This window comes from Perna viridis, chromosome 9 (assembly GCF_037379345.1).
Source record: "Perna viridis isolate PV_CMFRI_1.1 ecotype Kerala chromosome 9, ASM3737934v1, whole genome shotgun sequence".
Taxonomy (NCBI): domain Eukaryota; kingdom Metazoa; phylum Mollusca; class Bivalvia; order Mytilida; family Mytilidae; genus Perna; species Perna viridis.
This window is the reverse complement of record NC_142453.1, coordinates 22,803,585-22,825,390: the sequence shown is the minus strand read 5'-3', so window position 1 is coordinate 22,825,390 and position 21,806 is coordinate 22,803,585. Positions and strand designations below refer to the sequence as shown.

The window sequence follows — 21,806 nt, the reverse complement described above, 5'->3', positions numbered from 1 at the left end:
TTTTAATCTCAATCATTTATGAATGCAAAAAGAGTTACAGATATTAAAACATACACACTTACTAACAATTGTATAAACACAATCGATATTGTGCAAACATTGTCATTATAATTATCCTACCTATCTATTTATTTTATTTAGTTTTAAGATGTAATAAGTGCTTAATATTGTTATTGTTGAGGATTGCCTTCAAAATAGATGCCGTTTGACCATCTATAACCCATCTATTATGGTTTTCAACGACGGTCAAGATAAATCAAACTATTGTATATCTGATTTATTTAGTATTTATTACTATTTTAGTGCCAATACACTATATATAGTTCATCTGCTGCATGTTTATGTCAATGTAGTTATTGGGAAATTCTCGCAAATGAAGTTTAGTGATTGGTCACATTTGTTGTCATACCATTGTCCATTGTAGTTATTTTTACTTTGAAATTCCATCGAAAGGCAAGTTTCTTTGCCGCTAAACTTCATTGGTCTTCCTGGATACCAATAAGAAAATTTCAGCTCCTTACCATTTTGCCAGTGAAATTTTCTACTATTGGTTAGGTTTGCACCTATCCACCAGTCAAGTCCTAAACAGAATTAAACGGTAAGATTGAAAGTCAAAACAAGCTTACTGCAAACATGTATTTGGGTCGCTTTTTATTTAAAGTGGTAAAACTTGATCAAGAAAAAAGTTTTTGGAGATGAATTCAAGTTTTTACTTATTTTACAAAAAACGAATGAAATAGTCAAATAAAATATTCAAAGCTAGGAAAGTCCGTATAACAAAATGGCATTAAACACCGAAACTTGGAAGCAATCGCATTGATCCTGACATTGTGGGTTATAATAAGTTAGATAGCGCTCTAAATTTTCAGCTTCTACCAGGTAGATCGTTTTTGGTATGATGCAATTCAAACAGGGCGACAGTGATTAACGTATTGTGTTTATCATCAGAAACATTTCAAAACATGGCTATATGTATCAAAACAATGGCAACTTGCATTCAGTAGACAATATAGGTAAAATATCTTTAATAAAAAGTATATATTCTTAAATTGTAATTGTTGAAACCGTTTTTGGAAAGACCATGCTACATAAAAGACATTTGTTTTAAAGAATGATCATGATTGAATTTAAATCAAGTCTTCGCAAAAATCAAATCCACTGAGGAAACCTTACTGAGATTTTTAATCTTAATGGTTCTGGCTTGTTGTTTTTCATTACTATCTAACATTAACAGTCGTCCACTTTGGTTTTCACATGTCTCCACTGCTTGGCTCCAAGTAAGCTTATTTGCAGACAATTTTACACAGCTTCTCAGCTCCTTAACATAGGTAAAGCACTTTGAAGCACAGGCTTGATATAGTAAAGATAAAATTAGATAGATTTAAACTTTAAAAAAAGGCAATGGTTTCTGAATGTAGTCCAATATAGTGACTGCTTTTTAATTTTCGGTTTGCGAAATAACAATAGCAACATATGTAGCTAATTAAAAAAATGAGTTTTTGTATTCCAACATTTCAATAATTCAGTTCACACTTAACTTCACCTGATCTTTTGACGATTAATTTTTTTTATAAACAAGCACTTGATTATTTTATGTATTTTTAGATATTTCTCATGAATTCCCTAAAAACCAAATTAAAACAAACATCTTCATTCTACGTTTGTACTTGTATAGAATTATTGTATAAGGATATGAGCTCAGACGACACATTATGATATTAATATACGTACTTCCAGTCGGTTTTTCGCAAATCAATCTCAGTGAATTGTTACAATTCGTATCAAATCCTTTGAAGTATCTACTTTGATGGATGAAGGCACAATCAGACTCATTGCCATTGAATATAGATATGGTTTCTTCTGGCGTAGAAGTCCAGTTGTTTGAGTATAGTTTTGCTCCGTTTAGCCATTGAATATTTCCTTCTGAATCCATATTATTTAACCCAATCCACCAATCGTAGCCTGCGATCGAAATATTTGAGAAAGAGATATACATGTGTGTTTCAACATCTGCAGATATTAAATTGCGATTGTTACATAATACAAAATTAGTATAGATTGTACCTGTACTATATTTACAAAAACATATCATGTTTATTTTTCGGTATACCTTATTTAAGTCAAAATATTTTGTCCAAACGAGAGAATCACTGTCCAAAAAGGACAATAATAATAAACTACCGAAATGAATTTTTTCCAAGAATGAATGAGTAATGACATTTAAAAAACACTCATTTTCGTCATATTTGAAAGATTTCCGTACATTTAATATATGTTAATGTGCTTGTGAGTGTGTTACGTTCTTAGCAGACCTATTTTGTTAATGCAATTTGATATGCTTTTTCATGCTCTTTAATTCAATTTAAATGGTTCTGGAAGTGCAGGTGGGCTATACATTATAATTACATAGTGCGGAAGGAACAACATTAAAGAGGTATTACAGTATGGATTTATGTCAGGCAAATCTGAACGATAGTTTTCTTCGTCCACAATGTTTAGCGTCAGCATTAAGAAAAATATGGTCTAACAGATAATGAATTATCCTGACAAAACATTAATTAAAATTGTAAATTTAACACAATCGCCACACTCCAACTATCATTTAAATTTCAATTAAAGTATAAGCAATAATGTAATCATTTATCACTGCAATGTTCTGGTTTAAATTTGATAAAATGTTGATTTTTTTCTTGTATCAACAACCGATTTCAAATTTAGTTTCCATTAAGTTTGATGTTAACCTATGCCCAATATGAAAAATAAATAAATGGGTGTTTTTGTAACTCACTAGATGTGCAACATCTGGCATGGGTTTATAATTGTGACATAAAATTCAACCATATATTCTAGCATAATTAAAATATTAACCGTGACAAAACAAAATGCTAATACAATTACCATTTGTATTTTCTTTCAACGTATATTGTTTCCTCGTATTGTCTATAACAGCAAGTCTACCTCCGTCTGCTTTGCATTTATCACGAGCATCCCACCAATTCATCTTGAAAGGATAAAAACTCAGGTAGCTGCCGAAATCTTGGTTGTAGTTATAGCCTTGTACTTATATTGCAAAAAAATGAGGTATTAATAAATAAAATCAAACTGTTTAATTTTCATATAGATACTCAATATTACATGTCAAAATCTGTATCACATGCTGTATCAACCAAAGACTCCTATTATAATTCTCATCAGCCATTGCTGGCTTAAATAATGACTGTAATGTCCATACACAATCAAAATTGACTGAAGCAAACAAAGTTTGTCTATTTAAACGATCATTTTGTTTTACTTAGTCATATTTTGACCAATTTCCAATACCTCCTGCAAACAAAAATACTGCAAATGAAAGAGTGAAATTGGAAACCAAGATTCGAACACAAATCAAAAGAATATTATTCAAAGATAGAGACTAAAAAAAAGAAGCAAGAGCAACTTGTACTTCTTCACAAATGAGAAGTCTGGACCAGGTAGTGCATTGATGGCGTAGGCGTAATTGACAATTTCTTTGATATAATTATAGGATAATATACAAGTAATTCTTTTAAAACTTTTTTATATAGTTTATAATGATATTTATTCTGGAATTTTCAATAGGAGTTGAATTCGAAACCAAACATGCAAAATTCGATTAAAATAAGACATCAGATGTACGAACACATCACAACCATCTTAATGTCATTAGCTGCAGTGACATGTTGGAAGTTCATGTGGTTACTACGACTTTAGAATTTATTCAAGACATATTCAAGTATTTTGTTTTCTTTATAATTCATCAGTCTTTGTGTACATTTATATACTGCTTATAATTATGAATTTAAAGATCTGTTCCATCACAATATCATGAATATACAATTATATTGTCAGGAACAGAAACATGTACACTTCACTGTATGTTACTTATACAACAACAAGAAAAAACTGGTTTTAAGTGGAGTCCGAGTTGCTCATTTTCTTTTGTTACTTTATATGTATGATTTTAGTTACTTAATGTTCCTTGTTGTGTATGTTTATATTTCATATCAGGTCTTTGTCCCTGGTTTACATACTTTTGATTACGGCTATAACCTGGGTTCTATTGCGTACTCTGTCAAAATTCTTTTGTATTGAAAATTCTTAAAAAGTAAATATCTACCACAATGGTACACCAATATGAAGTTATTTTCAGAAAAGAGACATCTTTTACATAGTGTACTTGAAAAAGATATTAAATAATGGGGAAAAATCTTTTTGACAAAAAGATACATTTTAATATTACAGTTTATTAAATTTATTTTCACCCCTTTTTTCATATACAGTCTACGTACAGAGTCTAAAGTCTAACTTAAAAATATCTGCAACGAATATTTTGTAAAAAATAAAAAAAACACTTCACAACGTAACTAGACCTTAAATGATTGATCATTTTATATCAATGTACCATACCTGCGCATTTCGGACCTGTATATCCGGGTCTACACTGACATCCGTCAGGAAATACACAAGTTCTACCATTTGGACAAGTTGTTGATTCATAACAAAGAGCTATAATTATATGATAATTCGTTCCATGGAAATACTTTACCAGTAATTTCTTCTTTACAGGAACGAATAAAAATTGTTCTTGACATCTACTTATTCTTGAGAAAGAGTTGAACGATAAATACATTTTGAAAATCTATATAAAAGACTTTGATTAAAGTTAACCACTCAGATCGCATTTGTGTTTTAGTGTTACATATTTAATTAAAGTTTCAATGTAGTGTATCACACAAACATAATCAAATACATATATAGAAAGATTTTTGCAAAACAAATGCTGGTCACCAGTAGATTCATACAACCAACATTGTCCTTTCCCTGATAGAATTGATAGGTTTGTTAAAACAATGGTTAAAACGTTATTATATACACACCGTTTTCATAAAATTTGCCACTAAATCCTTGCAAACAATTGCAATTGAAAGTCCCTACTCCGTCAACACAGCTACCACCATGTTGACACTGAATACCTTCGCAATCATCCATATCTGTAATGTCATAAATTATCAATATTAGCAGAGAAACAATTTTTTATATGTAATTAGAGCTACGTATAGCATCTGAATCTATCCGTGCAACGAAAAATGCGAGCGGTCATCGATCAGCGATCAGTTTACGATCTGTTAGTGTTCCGTCAAACTGATCAATTAAACCGGTGATCGCATCATGTGACAACAGAGCAGTCAATATATTTTACGGATTTTATTGTTTTATTTGTCCATTTTACCCATATTTACTTTATACAATAGATTTAGATATCAATTAAAACATTTGTTTAGTATTTGATTTATTTTTAACAGATCATTCGTCATTTTACAAAACAAAATTGCGATCAGATTAGTCACCGGTCATCGGTTATCCATCTGTCAGCGATCAATCAGTCAGCGGTCATCGATCCGTCAAACTGTTGCACGAATCGGCTCAGGGACTGTACTTTAGAAATATTGTAAGTTAGATACTATCTATTAGATTTTAAGTACCACTCTTTGTAAGGTTCACGCAATTCTGTAATATGTGATAGACCCCCAAAAAGTCTTCACTTGTTTATGTTCGTTATTTAGTTCTTTAATATGTTTTTATGATGAAAATTATATTCATCCATTCCAATCAGTCTGTTCTAGGACATAGTCCACATTGAAAATATATTATAGTCTATTTTAGTGTCATTTACAGAGTTATCTCCCTTAATTTTAAATTCTACAGTACATTCTTGATAATTTTTACTTCCTTAGAGAACGGGTTGCATGAAAATCCATGCGTCATTTCTGTAAACTATGACATTTTAAACAAAATATAAAAAATAAAAATATGTAATCTTTCCAACCATGAATCACATTGCATGATTCTTACCTAGAGTGCTAATTCAGTATTTGTCAAAGGCCAGCTATGCTAGCGCAAGTGTCATCCTAAACCTAATGCCTAAGTAGGAGTAATAACATTTTTTTTTCACATAATTCTTTTTCTCTCTGCCAATCACATTTTGTGAATATGGACATTGCATTATAAACTAATGGTCATAGTATTTTATTTCGTTTTGGACCTACTAAGGTCTAAGCTGGTATCCACTTCTACATTTACAATGGAATGTTGCGATTTCATTAACACAGATATGACTACAGCCTCCCTTGTTAACCAAACACTCGTTTTTATCTGTAAAATGTATCAATATAGACATTCATTTTTAACATCATTGACTACCCTTTCGGGATTTGCTCGGACATGATATTTATCTTGTACATATTAAACACATATTTTGCTGATAAATGTTATTTGCATCATTTGACAAACAAGTATCGACACCGCTTGCATGCATTATAACAAATCTTGACAGTCTGTTTGTATGGCTGTGATGCTCAAAAACTTGCCAACATGTATTATTGGAGGTTTGAAATGTAATTGTACAAACAACCTATAACCTAGATAATTGTTTTTAAATAAAATTTGGTTAAGTGTAAATCCTTATGAACATTAATTTTACCTGTACAGGTTTTTCCGTCAGATCGCATATGGTATCCATTTCGACATTTACAATGAAAAGATTTGTATCCGTTAACGCATATTTGACTACAGCCACCATTGTTTACTGACCACTCGTTCTTGTCTGTTAATTTAAAGGATATGTTATTACAAAAGTGCTATATAATCAACATTTCGATGTTACGTTTATACATATTCGTGTATTAATGGGGCATTTAAGAAAACAATATTCCGAGTTTACAGCTTTTAGTGGAGTCCGGGGTTGCTCATTTAATTTTGTTTCTTTGTATGTTTTATTTTGATTTCTTTGTTGTGTGTGTCTGGTTTCCATGTATGACCTTTGTCCCTGGATTATATTCTTTTGATTTCCGCTAGAATATTGATTCCCTTGATTAATCTTTCAAACAATTTGCATTAGAAAGATAGAAATATATCAAGAATCTCTCCTCTTTCACATCAATGGCTATACCTGAGCACGTTTTTCCATCTGAATTCAGTTTCAAACCGTTTTCACAATCGCATCGATACGATTCTTGGGTGTTCTCACATATATGGCTACAACCACCGTTTCCAATGGAACATTCGTTGCGATCTATATAATAATATAGAGGATTGAACTTTTACATGTGTTTTTAAACTAAATTTCATGTTCGTTCATTTACAATTTCAAATGCTTATATGGATGACCAGGAACGGTATTAGCCTACTCATTACTGTAGCGATTCATAAAAAGGGGAGGATAATTGTAGTGACGCACCGTATTCAAAATTTCGTTTTTTTTTTTCAGAAAATGTATGATTTATTATTTCATTTATTTATTTGATTGGTTTTATTTATTTGTTTTTACATTTATTATATGGTACCAGGTTGCATCTCATTGCTTAAGATAAATGTGATAGTGTTTCCAATTGACGAAAGAAGGACTTACAAAAAGGAAATTTTTACAATGAGTGCATGAGTGAAAAAAGGTATGCTTGTTCAAAATGAGTATTTTCAATGAAGATACAACTAGTATTCAGCCGTTATTTTTAATTTAAACAGTAACATAGTGTAAATTTCCGTTCGACCTTCGATATCATTTGTTTCGTCTTCTTTATCATGTTAGTGTTTTTACGCAGTTAATTGTATTGATTAGATAGAAATATTTATCTTGGATGGTAAATAACTGTCATCATAAATGTGATATGAACACTCCATATGCAGGTGCTGAAGGGATGTTGCCACAAATGGAAGGAAAGTTGACCATTCTGAATGAAAAGTCATCACGTTTGTCGTAAAGTTTGGTCAATAGTTTTCCTTAACCATCGATTTCTAAGTGTAGGTCTAGATATGAGGCTGACATCACAGTGCCTGTAGTATCCTTTATCTCAAGTTCTTTGGGGTAGATGCGATGTATCAAATCCCCGAAATCAGGATTATTTAAAGATAATACATCATCTATATAGTGGAAACTGAGATTAAAGGATCAAGCCAAAGAATGAATTAAATTTGGAATACTGCAAGATTTCATAAATAGGGTAGATAAAAAGTATGATATAATTCGGGGTCAGATTAGTCTGACTACTGGACTTATAATGTATTTCTCAAACCACTTACTTTCATTTTTAACTAAACATCACTTAAATGAAATAAGAAAGTCTATCCGGTTTTAAATTATTAGAAAAAAATATTCTAGATTTAAAAACTTTATTTTTATTTAACATTTTTTATAAAATTAAAGTATTTAGAATTAAAAAAAATAAAAATGCATTCTTCATACTTCCTTAAAAACATTTTTTTCTTTTTTTATGTAGTCATACATTCGTCCGAATACGAAGGCTTGTTAATTGTAACGTATTTACAAAATGTAAACATCCATGCAAATTACATGTATTTTGTAACTTATTCAATTCTCTGAACCTTGGCAAGTGAGGTCTTTTATTTTGACACAAATGAAAGTTCAAAGATGGTCAATGACTGCCAAGGCTACATCAGTTTTCAGACTCCGATGTAGCAAGAACATTGTCTACTATACTTGACAAAGATAATGTCGTACCAGCAGACAAAGCCCAAAACAACATTGTTTTTGTCTGCAAAACGTTTTACATCCAATGTTTGTTATCCGATGTAGACGTAGAAAATAATAGCAGCGATAAGACCTATACTACTACCACACTCTCCAAAGCAGAGATTGTGGAAAACCATAAATCTGTCCTATCCTCTTTTGGTCTCTCTACCAAGGACGATGATTGTGATTTACCGTCTATGTACTGGATTCTTTAACTCCACAAGAATGCAGTACATATACGGTTTTATAACTGGATCTTCAAAATGTACCACCAAACCTCTTTCAAAACTTTTAACCTCTATACTCATAACTGTCAAAGAGGGTCTGCGGTACTACCACAACACTTGTTACTCCCGTAGTGGTATTAATTCAATGTGGATCCTGAAAAATTCGAAAGATCATTTGGAGACAATCAGTTCAAGGCTATTATCTGAATAAAAAAGCAGTAAAACCTATGATTTTTCAACACTGTATACTTCTATTCGCCATACTCAATTAAAATACCGACTTAAAAAGAAACATTATACATCGTTGTTTTTTTCTCCAAAAAAGATGGTACACATAGATACAAATATACAGTTCTTGAAAAAGATTCCTCATTCCAAATAATTCCAAATCATCTTCCAAATATACAGAATAAGATGTTTGCAAAATGCTGAAAATTTTAATCGACAACATATTTGTCCAGTTTTTAAACAAACTGTCGGCAATCTGTGCTCCTCTACTTGCTGATCACTCTTATGAGGCTGACTTTATAGCTGATCAGAAAGAAAGAATATCGTTTAGCTAGATCCTTTATAGATGACAATGCTAATTTTGGGGATTTGATACATTGCATCTACCCAAAAGAACTTGAAATAAAGGATACTACAGACACTGTGAAGTCAGCCTCATATCATGACCTACACTTAGAAATCGATGATAAAGAAAACTCTTGACCAAACGTGATGACTTTTTATTCAGAATTGTCAACTTTCCTTTCATCTGCGGCAACATCCCTTCAGCACTTGCGTATTGAGTGTTATACGTTACGCAGTGTTATGGTCGTCATCATGAACTCGTAGATCGTTACGGTTTTTCCATCTGCACCGTGAAAACTGATCTGCTCAACATGTCATAGTTTTCATTTTCTATTCTGTCTACCCCGGACTTGACTTTTTATGAGCAACTCGGCGGATATTTCTACAAAAGCAGAAAACGCTTACCCTACCGATGCACCTGGTCCTTGATCTTAGTTTTTAGTGGAGTCCGAATTGCTCATTTGCTTTTGTTACTTTGTATGAATTATTTTAGTTACTTTATGATATTTGTTGTGTATGCCAGTTTCCCTTATCTCCTTATCTGGTCTTTGTCCCCGGTGTACATGCTTTTGATTACCGCTATAACCTTGGTTCTATTGGTTATTCTGTAAAGATTTTTTTTTCGTATTGAAAATTCTTTAAAAGTAAATATTTACCACAATGGTACACAAATATGAAGTTAAGTTATTTTTAGAAAGGTTGTATCTTTTACTTAGTGTACATGCAAATGGCGAAAAATCTTTTTTTTACAAAAAGATACATTTTAATATTACAGTTTGTTAAATTTATTTTCACTTCTATCTACGTATACAGTCTACGTACAAAGTCTTATTTCGAAGGGTCTAAACTCTAACTTATCTGCAGCGAATATTTTCAAAAACATAAAACACATTACAACGTAACTGGACGTTGAAAGATTGATCATTTCATATCAATGTAACATACCTGCGCATCTTGGACCTGTATATCCGGGTCTACACTGACATCGGTTAGGAAATTCACAAGTTCCACCATTTGGACAAGTTAATGATCCATAACAAAGAGCTATAATTATATGATGATTCGTTCCATGCAAATACTTTACCAGTAATTTCTGCTTTACTGGAACGAATAAAAATTGTTCTTCACAACTACTTATTCTTGAGAAAGAGTTGAAATATAAATTTTGAAAACTTGTATATGAGACTTTGATTCATGTCAACCAATCAGATCGCATTTATTTTTTAAAGTTACACATTCAATTAGAGTTTTAATGTGGTGTATTACATAACATAATCAAAGATAAATAAATATATATATATATATATATATAAATATAAATATATATATATATATATATATATAAATATATAAAGGTAAAGAGTTTAATTTTGCAAAACGAAAGCTGGTCACCGGTAGATTCATACAACCAACTATTAGATTTTTTTATGTTCGTTATTTAGTTCTTTGATATGTTTTTATGATAAAAATTATAATTATTCATTCCAAGCAGTCTGTTCTAGGACATACTCTACATTGAAAACAGATTCTATTCTATTTTAGTGTCATTTACAGAGTTATCTCTTTAATTTTGAAATCTACGGTACATTCTTAATAATTTTTATTTCCTTAGAGAACGGGTTGCATGAAAATCCATGCGTCATTTCTGTAAACTATGACATTTTAAACAAAATATAAAAAATAAAAATATGTAGTCTTTCCAACCAGGAATCACATTGCATGATTCTTACCTAGAGTGCTAATTCAGTATTTGTCAAAGGCCAGCTATGCTAGCGCAAGTGTCATCCTAAACCTAATGCCTAAGTAGGAGTAATAACATTTTTTTTACATAATTCTTTTTGTTCTCGCTGCCAATCACATTTTGTGAATATGGACATTGCATTATAAACTAATGGTCATAGTATTTTATTTCGTTTTGGACCTACTGTGGCATGTTTTCCCATCACTATGGAGAGAGTAACCAAATCTGCAGCTGCATTTGTAAGATCTGGGTGTGTTTGTGCAGATTTGAGAACAGATGGAATCCGATCTGCATTCATTTATATCTGGAAACAAGAAAAATGGGTTTTCATTTCAATTGATAAAACCATATTCAATGTGAAAAGCATATTTGATAGACAAAAACAACAAGAAAACGACTTAAATAAAGTTGAATAACTTATATAATCATTATATGTATACTTGAACACAGTACATTGAGATAGATACGTGGAGAAATTTAATGGATAAACCAGTATTTTAACCAGAACGAACGAGTTAAAGGCTAATAAAAAAGTCGTCTAAAATAGTTAAATGTATTATTCTAAAAAAAAACGGCAGCGCAAACGTTTTGCATAAAATGAAGGAGCAAAGTTAACCCTGACATGACTTCCCGTTATTTCATTCATTTATTTATTCTATTTTTTTTCATTTCGTTTTACATTCATTATATGGTACCAGGTTGCATCTCATTGCTTAAGATAAATGTGATAGTGTGCATGAGTGAAAAAAAATGTATGCATTTTCAAAATTACTACTTTCAATGAAGATACAACTAGTCTTCAGACGTTATTTTTGAATTTAAACAGTGACAATGTGTAAATCTCCGTTCGACCTTCGATATTACGTGCTCCGTCTTCTTTATCATGTTAGTGTTTTTACGCTGAAAATTGTATTGATTAGATATTAGATATAAATATTTGTAATGAATGGTAAATAACTGTCCCTTTTCGAAAGTTTAATAGCCTTTTTTTGTTTGTATTTTATGTTATTATTAATCAATGGTATCGACATTTTAATTTATTGTCATTTATCATTTTCATTTACTTTCTCATTGATACCAGTCTTTTTTCGACATTAATGAACAATGAAACGGAAGAAAAAAAATCTTACCCACAAAAATGTTATTTTTATGAATAATCTTAGTTTGATTAATTGAATGTACTAAAGAAACAAATCGACATTATTTCGTAATACAGAATAATTGAAGATAAGTAATTTTCAAGGTATTATATACAGATGTATCATGCGAATAACATTGCGGTATTTATATGTAAGCGTCTCTATATTTTCGATACTTTATCCTACCAAAACTTTACAATCCTGATCTCTTATAATCTTATCTTTATTTGAAATACCAATGATTGCTGACCAATAAATTAAAAGTTGAAGAATATGATGTTAAATTGAATGTCCACAGATGTGAAGATTTTTTTAATACAAATTCAATAATCAAATCAATTGTATTTAAGTACACACAAAATTCTAAACATCTACTAGAACCTGCTCATTCGAAATTATTATACTCAAAGACGATGTTGCATTGGTTCATATAACAAAAACTCAATCAGCACTATATTGAAAAGGAATCTGTAGATCGGAGAAAATTAATAAATGTCCAGATAATTTGTTTCATTTGTAAAAATTTAACCTTAGATGACTTTTTCATATAGATATCCACAATGGTACACAAATATGAAGTTATTTTCAAAAATATGTAACTTTTACGCAGTACATAAAAAAAAAAATACTAGACCTTGAAAAAATTACCATTTCATATTATTATATCATACCAGCGCATCTTGGACCTGTATAGCCGGGTCTACACAGACATTGGTCTGGGGATACACAAGTGCCTCCATTTGGACAAGTTGTTGATCCATAACAAAGAGCTATAATTATTTGATAATTCGTTCCATATAAAGACTTTACTAGTAATTGTATTTAAAGGAACGATGACAACTGTTGCATTACATCTACGTATTCTTAAGAAAGAATTGACATATAAACTGTAAAAAAAAACATGATATCAGACTTTGATTAATGATAATCAATCATATTTTAGTTATCTCTTTAATTTGAGTTCCAAACGGAATGTATTACATCAACAAAAATGATTAAAAATAGAATTTAATTGATGACCGACCTTGTGAGCAACTATTCCCAATATAGCCAGTACAGCACTTGGTACATTTGCATTTGTCATAATAGGTGACCAACTCTTGACTTATAAAATAAAACAAAATTAATATCAAGACTTTAACGTAAACAAATACATTATATATTCAATAAGTGTTTAAAACAAAATAAAATAAAATGTAAGAATGGAAGAGATTTCCATAATGTCATATTTTATATTGAAAATAGATCAGGAAAGGAATACCATCTTTGTCTATTTGGTGTGATTTCATATTTTCCTAATACATTGTATATGTTTTGAATCCCATGTTTTCTTGTTTGAGATTAAATATGTAAACACATGATGACTAAATAACAATTGTTTGTTATGTCATGCAAAACAAAAAAACATAAGATAGCATACCACAATATCATTACTACTACTGGGAATTAGTTTTCATGGTGGGACAGGAATTCTAAGAGTTGTTAATCATTCCTTAATTTAGTTTTTTTTTGCAACTTTCCTCCAACATTGTTGATGGACATAATATTTTTTGTCGAAACTTTTGATTTCATTGTTTAATCGAACCATGAAAACCTAGAAAAATTGAACCATATGAACTGAAACACTACCAGAGTAATCAACATTTAAGTACAGCTCTGCCTAAAAGCCAGGTAAAGACTTATTATAAAAGATGTATGCATTTCTTAATCCCAAAAATATTTAGATTGGATGTCCTTCAGTATGCTTCAAAGAAATTGTAATAAAAAAATAAATGTGCAAATTAAAATTGCCGACTGGATATATTAGCACTTAGATTTTGGTTATTTTCTACTACAGAAAAAGCAGAGGAAAACTTCCCGCCAGAATTTTTACACTATAACCAGACAAAAAATATTTCACGATAAGTAGCAAATCCAAATACAAGAACATAGAACATAAGAAGAGTTGTCTTAAGGACCTAACAAATGTATTTATACAGTTTCACTGATTATTTTAAGATATGTTGAATCACCCGCTGTCTGGTTTCAAGACAGAAACATACTTGATTAACATACCTGGCAGTATACTATGTGCTGCGATACCCTTGATTTGCACACGAGGTATAGTGCTCACAAAAACTAGCAAATGAAATACTGAAACAAGAAAAATAAACAGGACCAATGACAAAATACTAATTAGATAATTAATTTGAAAGACTGAATAACCAAAATACTATCACGAATGTTTAATAACGCCTAGATTTAACAAGTGTGTGGAACTTGTTCCACGCATGAGTTAAATCTTTAAACGTTCTTGGCACAAGTGTTCATATTTCGTTCATTTACGATAACCAATTGATTATTACATAGTTTTGTTTTTCTTCATAGACATCAATATTTTTAACATGAATTTTGAATTATGTGATTGGCGGATTGATGTCAAAGTTGTGACGTTTGGGGGGTGAGAAAGTCAGTGTGAAATCACCGAATTTATTTCACATTGTGATTATTTATTACAACATCCGATAAAACGCTGATATCTATATAATAATAAAGTTTTACCATTTGACGAAATTAATCGTATCAACAAGAATGTAAATGAAGTTATTAGTAGATATTTCAGGTCAGGGCACACTTTGTTTCAACAATTTTGAAAAATGATATATAATTTACTCATCATAGTATAATAAGTGGCATTGACTATTCAAGCCGTTGCATGGTGCATGTAGTAGTTAATAAATATGTATATCAATCATTAGTTATAGCGTGCATATGGTTAATTATATTTTAAATATTGATATTATATAACACATTTTTCTTAAACATTTGCATTACATTTGATACGTAACTCAATTTAACGTTGAGAATATTGCCGATCCATCTTTCGATACACAATGTGCATGCTTGTGAGATCACAGAGTAAAAAAAAAACATATCCACAATACAACAAAAATAACGATTTAGATATTTAAACAGTTAATTACCCTGCGATGAAAATACTTTGTAGTAAACAAATAAGTATCCATTTATCCATAATACGTTACACAGCTAAATCATTCAAACTGCAGTTTTCAAATTATCCTTGAGGATGTTAGTCAGATACTTTTAATACGTTAAAGCATGTGACAGATACTTGATACATATGCACAGGTAAAGTTGGACTTTTGAAGCGACTACGAGCGTGAATGTTGAACTTTTGTTTTAAATAAATGGACATAGAGACACAGCCTTTAACCAAAAGATCCCCTTTCCGTAATAAAAATTAATAAATGTCCACTTTCAGTTTCGATTTGTTTTGTGGTTAAACGCTTGATCTCACTATGAAATAAATTGAAAAAGAATGGAATGAAAACATGCTATTGTAATTACTGAATAGCCTTCAAGACGTTTTGTGTGCAATCTCAATCGTTACTTTTAAAAATTACACACTTAATGCATTACATTGAAAATGTACAATATAAATTATATAATAGTTTGGTATTCTTCCGAATTTATGGCATTTTTTTTCACAATTTTTTTAGTAAGCAGAATAAATCCTTATGGACCCCCATATGTTAGATTGTTACATGTACATACTTCATAAATGCACCAATATACACTCAGTTATGTAATTTAGCATACAATATTATATTACTAAGGACGCCAAAATAGTATATATTGTATTAAGTTTGAGCACTCGAAAGCTTCCTGGCTAGTCATTAGAACTTAAATATCATTTATGAAATCTTTATTTTCAGTTGTTTCAAAACATAGTAATACTTCACTTTGTTGTGTTTTGAAATGGAACAATGGATTTTGATTCCGTTATTCTGGAGTATTTTCTTTGTATGGTAAGCTATTAACAATCAAACAGTTTCTGTTGTATTGTTTTTTTTTTTTTTTTAATTTTTGTTATTTTAATCCACTAATTTGTCAAGCGCTTCTAGCAAAGGAAAGGACGCATCCCTATCCAGTGCACTTGGTCCCAACTCCAAGTTTTTAGTGGTGTCTTTGTTGTTCATTTACATTTGTTTACTTGTATGTGTTACAAGTCAATGTCAAGTCGGTGTCCAAAGATATAATTCTTGTAATTACCGTTAAAATTATGATTCCCTTCATTGTCCTTGCAAACAATAAATAATTTTATATATTGAATTATTCAACGTTGCTTAAACTTTTGTATTTAATTTCAAGAACAATGGAGACTTTTATGATTAAATTCAATGAAGTTGGTTTTAAATAATATAACGCAATTATAATTTAGAAAGTCCTACAATTACATCGCTAGAGACATTTCCTTTTTTTATTTTTTTCAGTTATTCACTTGCTGATTATTGCTATTACTACAGTTCCTGTTCAGGTACAAAGTACTGGAGCGAAAAATATACTGAGAAATGTAAAACATGGGGCTGGAGTAGATGTAGAAGATACAGGTATACTTTTTAAGATCATCCATATAGAAACCCGGAAGACCCTTTACTATTGCTTGCGTACAGTAATCATATGTTCGTGTTCTTTGTCCAACACAGAGATGACATTAAAGATAACAGGGATTTGTTTCGTTTCAAAAAATCACTCAGAACATATTTCCAAGAGATCTTATTCTACCAGCTCTTATTCTAGGCAATTGTTTGTGACTACTTATTTTGAATTTTGAACATAGATCTTGCAGAAAAATAATAAATTTAATAAATATTTTCTGTAAATATGATTTTCGTTTAAGGTAGATCATACCCTATATGCTTGCATAGTTTTTTTTAATTGTCTCAAGGATAAATTTGAAAAAAATATGTTTTTTTTTTTGCTTGATGAGCGTTCGTAATGTTATCATTTATATTTTTTGTCAAATATCCATTTTAGATCATTTAAGGGCAGTTTTAAGTATTTCAAGCATATTACCTGATAGAAAATTAATGTTTTCTATTGATTTTGCAATATTACAGAAAATAATGTTCTGTGTTATGGGTATAATTTACCTTATCTATATTTTATTTGATCATGTGTTTTGTCCGTTTTGTTACAGATTGAAAGATAGGACATACTACTATCGATGCACAGAGTCCAAATGTTGCAGTGGCTATACCGGAGGTAGCTGTTCAACAGGTTTGTAATGAATTAACCAACTATGATTATCGGTAAATTGTTTTATGATCTTTTCTCACTTATTTTATATCGTTATCATTTTTGCTTTTGTATTTTGTTTAGATCTCCCATATATTTAAAAAAAAATTAATTGTTTGATATCAGTAAAGCTCAACATTAATTTTGAAATATGAATTTTAGAGCGTTTTTTTATGAAAATGATAAGATAAGAAACAAAACGGAACATTGCACCAATATTATTAATGAAATAGAATTGTAATCAACCGAATACAAAGTGTTATTTTATTTGATAAATAACCGGAAGAAAAGTGGATTTTTGTTGGGGTTTGTGAAATATAAATTATGATCTCATGTGCCAAATTGATAAGACTTTTCATCACTCCTGATCATATTTCGGTTCCTTTTGCTTCCTAGTTAATCATCCTAATGGAATGATGTTACATTATTTGGCGACATCATATTATTGTCATTCATTCACACACTTTATTTTCATAAAATTATACAATATAAATAATAAAATGATATACCGAATCTTCATAAATTAATCGTTATCCCTCGATGTACAATAATATTCTTTTATTATCTGTTGTGACCGTTTTGTGACTCTTACCATTAAGGAAATATAATGATGATTTGTTTCTACGGTTTCATCCTGTTTCCCATACATTTAATTACTATACTAATCAAATAATTAAATAAACAAAAAGGACAATAAGTTCGCTCACTTTGAAGACCCAGTTTATTTCTATCTGTACAATAAAATGCATATACTTTTTTTACCATTAAAAATACTACGAATGTATGTATCCTAGGTCAAAAAAAAAATTTTTGCCATTTGTATGTTTAAGAATGTCGTTGATGATCATCTTGAATGTTGCTAATATGTTTTTTCTAGATGTACTATTGTCCTCATTTATCCAAATAAAAAATAAGAAAACAAAATACGTATCTGCGATAAATCTATTTAAGAGGTAACAAAATTGACATCACAACGGAAATAATAAATGAAAAATCAATTTCAGATACATTTTACTTACTACAAATATGTTGACTAATTAATAAATTGCAAGAATGAGTAACACCTTTTAAGATATATTATAGCATTTCATTTTTATAAACAATAAAGATTTCTATAGAATCTGTTTAACAATAAAAAAATAAAAGCAAAGCAAGTTTCACTCAAGAGATGACAAAGCATGAAATATTTCACAATGTTTGTATCTTTTACAAATGCATTTATCAATTAGTAGGTGAGAAGCAGTATCTTCGTGGTCTATCACAATAATTAACCCCTATCGGTATCTGTATTTGAGTTGTTGTAGTATTGAATCGATGCTTCGGTAGAATGTTCTATCGTATGGGCGAACTAAATCTGTACTTCTGCTAAGTATTAAGATCACTGTAATTTAAGTCGAAGCATGAGTTGTCTGTAGTTAGTCCATTATTTCATAGATGGTTGGATGAGCATGTCGGACTTTCTTCATGTCGTGTTATTTCTCTAAATGGTTGCAAGGTTCCTATATCTGGTAGTAATTCAATAAAAATAAAATTACTACTGATGTTCTTAACCTAGTATTCGGTCTTTGTATGTAAAAGTTTAGTGTCGGGTAAGTTGGCTGCGTTGCCAATATCCTGTAGTGAGTTGAAGCATACACTTTCTACTTCATTCGACAGGACCGGTAATAATTTAGATGCTCGTTTTACCAGTTGAGATATGTCAAAGTTGTCTTTAAATTAGGTCTGGAGGCCGGTCATAATATATGGTCTTGCATCAGATGCATTGAGTAAAGTGAAAAAGCATCCTTTGATTGCCACAACTGGAACCATGAAAGGCTGTGTTATTGGTGACAATCACTTAGTCAGTGAATAGAGTGTAGTTGACGAATAATGAATAATGTTGATTGTCGAGAAATTTCTTTGGTGTGTCTAAAGAATCTGACGTAGGTGATCGGGTCCTTGACTGGTATTAAGCCGTATACTACATGTAGTAGGAACTTAGAACCATCGGTCATTGAATAACAAGTGTACAGCTGTTGAAACAAAGAAGATCGCGAGTAAAGGGTGTCATCACAGACTATAGTATATTTTGTACCTGCAGCATCAAGATGTCTTCTTGATTGAACGTATCAGCAAGGGTATGTGAATGTTGTGATAATAAATATCAACTGCAGTAGTTTGCACCGTTTGTCTACGAGGTTGATATTAATATAAGTTTTTGGCAAAGCGGGTCTGAACAGTGATTTCTGGTGGTAGGAGTTTCAATTTAGTGATGTGTGGGTAGTTGCTCTGCTGTCTGCCTGGTAGTGTGCGTAGTGTTACTGCTTCCTCTTAGTAGCTTTGTTTGGGACTGGTGTGACCTATGATCAAGATATCTCATTCATTCTCTGCATAACACTCATGAAATTATATTTTATTTAGTTGCTAGAGTGGTTTTGTTGGTATCCACGTTTAACTCTACCATCATGAGTTTCAACAGTATTGATACCCATCAAGGTCAAATCCATCTTTGCCACTCGACGTTTCAACAAATTTAAGTCATCTTAGTTTTGAATGTGCCATAAATTGCTACGTCTAAACAAATGAAAAAAAAGGAAATCATTCTGATAATGCTTGAAAATTGTAATAACATATGACGGCTAAATATCAGGTTAGTATTTAATTGTTCATATTTATATTTACTAATCAACTTTGATGCTGAATACTTTCAAGACATGTTTAACTTGCAATTCACTTTGAATTGAATTAGCTTGGCAGTTTGACATTTAGGAATATAAATTTCCACACATATTAATATAAGGTAAAACTAATAAATTTAATTCTGCTCGTATACATATAAATAATCACATCCCAATTTTCAACAACGTATAATTAACTTATTAAATACTTTTTAAAACACCGTAAAGTTTTCATATTTGTAAACCAAGATAAAACCGTTTCTGTAGATCTTAATATAACATAATGACTAGGTATAGAGTCCCTGTTTGGTTTAAGACATAATAAACTTCACAAATTTGAATTTAAGTTTTGAAAGATATATAAGGATATTTTTTTACCATTCAATCTCTTTTCTAAATGCTTATAAATACACCCCGTCCCCTTATGTTTAAATATACTTAAATGTTGAATGAGAACTTAAACAATTAAAGCATTTTGATCCTTGATGCAAAATGCGTCTGTAATGTGTGTTGTGTTGTATTTGTTTTGTTTTTCGTTTTGTATTTTTGTTTTTGTTTTATTTTTCCATATTCATATCGATATGTGACGTTTCAACTTTGAACGTTGGTCACCATTAATTTCACAAAAGCATGTGAGAACTATTTTCATGTTGTATTTAACGAGATTTATGCCTGCCTACAGATTCATTTGTTGCATGCGACAATACAGATTTAGGATTGCATAATGAGGCTGTAGAGATCTACTATTACAAATCTACACAAATCTATTCGTTAATGACTTAGCACTAGTACTTGACATACATTTTAAACCCGGTGTATGATAAAGGAAGTATTTCCCACATGTAATTTCAAAGTGTAAACAAATGTTATGCGCAATCCGAAAAGTAGGTGTAGAAATATTGACTCGGTGACCGGCGGAAAGTAACATTTCGGATTTTCATTGTATCATTATACAAAACTGGATTGACAGGTCCTGTGTTGTTTGCTTAAAGACAATATCTGTTAAAAAATCTGCAAATTGATACATAAATAAAAAATGACAAAGTTAATTGTGTTGACTAGTAAATATAAGAAAAGTATAACCCTCCTCATTCATTACTTTATATTATTGGTTTTGCCAATGGACTGGAATGGAGATGAAAGAACTATTCGTACACTACCAGTTAAGTATGTTTGGATGTTCATGAGTTTGTGTATTTTGATAAGATGACGGGCGAGGATTAAATAAAATAATGGTGGATAAACCATCAAGAGATTGCCATCAAAATGATAAATTAAACTTTCATCATTTGAGACCTATTTAGCCAATATCTAATTTTAAGGATGAATATGATCTAAACGGATGCATTATTGTTACATTTATATTTCACATGTGCATTAAAAAGGGTATATTGAACTGGAGTTTTTTAAATATGATGTCATAGACATTGAAACGAAAGACTGATATATTACAAATTTTATATGAGGTCTACTTTTGTCTTCGGTAACATATCAGGTGCCTTCAATGAATTGTTACCGTTTAATTAAGGCAGATCATACCTAATATTGCTAGTTGATAAAAGTTTACCTTATTTTCCTGATAAATTACATGAAATGAACATACTTTAGAATTTTAATGTAAAAACATAGGATGTCGAACTTGATTTCGAGATAATGGAGCTTTAATTAAAGTAATTTGATATGGATACTGTTGGAAAATTCACTATTTTGCAAACTATAAAAAATGATGGATATAATTTCTAAATCTATATAAAAACAGTTTGCCGACTTTGTTTTATATTAACAAAATGGGGTGAACACTTTTTTTAGTATAAAAAAAAATCCTGATACATTTCCAAAGAAACG

The 21,806-nt window shown here is 30.5% G+C and overlaps 2 protein-coding genes across 9 annotated transcripts in view; one reads left to right on the top strand and one right to left on the bottom strand.

Annotated features, from left to right (window-relative positions):
* Nucleotides 1–271: 271 nt before the first annotated feature.
* Nucleotides 272–15,364, bottom strand: LOC148607370 (lymphocyte antigen 75-like). 3 transcript variants are annotated; one of them, XM_088545118.1, is made up of 13 exons: nucleotides 15,189–15,360; nucleotides 13,250–13,329; nucleotides 12,897–12,995; nucleotides 11,271–11,390; nucleotides 10,291–10,446; nucleotides 6,968–7,090; nucleotides 6,500–6,622; nucleotides 4,896–5,009; nucleotides 4,426–4,524; nucleotides 2,899–3,060; nucleotides 1,732–1,962; nucleotides 1,174–1,350; nucleotides 272–581 (listed from the first exon to the last, which is right to left on the bottom strand). In XM_088545118.1, exons 1-13 carry the CDS (start codon nucleotides 15,236–15,238, stop codon nucleotides 340–342), a joined length of 1,776 nt encoding a protein of 591 aa, XP_088401244.1. In that variant the 5' UTR covers nucleotides 15,239–15,360; the 3' UTR covers nucleotides 272–339. The 3 variants fall into 3 exon arrangements, with proteins under 3 accessions (XP_088401244.1, XP_088401245.1, XP_088401246.1); XM_088545119.1 differs by having other exon boundaries at nucleotides 10,291–10,389; nucleotides 15,189–15,359; XM_088545120.1 differs by lacking the exon at nucleotides 6,968–7,090 and having other exon boundaries at nucleotides 15,189–15,364.
* Nucleotides 15,336–21,806, top strand: part of LOC148607369 (uncharacterized) — a 39,004-nt gene continuing 32,533 nt past the window's right edge. For 2 of the 6 annotated variants that reach the window (XM_088545114.1, XM_088545112.1), the window contains exons 1-3: nucleotides 15,778–16,034; nucleotides 16,500–16,616; nucleotides 17,207–17,286. In XM_088545114.1, coding sequence (XP_088401240.1) covers nucleotides 15,985–16,034; nucleotides 16,500–16,616; nucleotides 17,207–17,286 — 247 coding nt within the window. In that variant the 5' untranslated portion in view covers nucleotides 15,778–15,984. Of the gene's footprint in view, nucleotides 15,355–15,772; nucleotides 16,035–16,499; nucleotides 16,617–17,206; nucleotides 17,287–17,341; nucleotides 21,129–21,806 lie in introns of those variants that run through there. The other 4 variants (XM_088545113.1, XM_088545116.1, XM_088545115.1 and 1 more) reach the window with 4 other exon arrangements.

Bases quoted from the DNA above. Each gene is read 5' to 3' on its own strand.
- LOC148607370 (XM_088545118.1), bottom strand. From the start codon at position 15,238: ATGGATAAATGGATACTTATTTGTTTACTACAAAGTATTTTCATCGCA. The intron at 5,010-6,499 runs GTAAAATTAATG...ATGACATTACAG, and splicing joins TGACGGAAAAACCTGTACAG to ATATGGATGATTGCGAAGGT. The intron at 582-1,173 runs GTAAGGTTTCCT...AATTCTGTTTAG, and splicing joins CATTAAGATTAAAAATCTCA to GACTTGACTGGTGGATAGGT.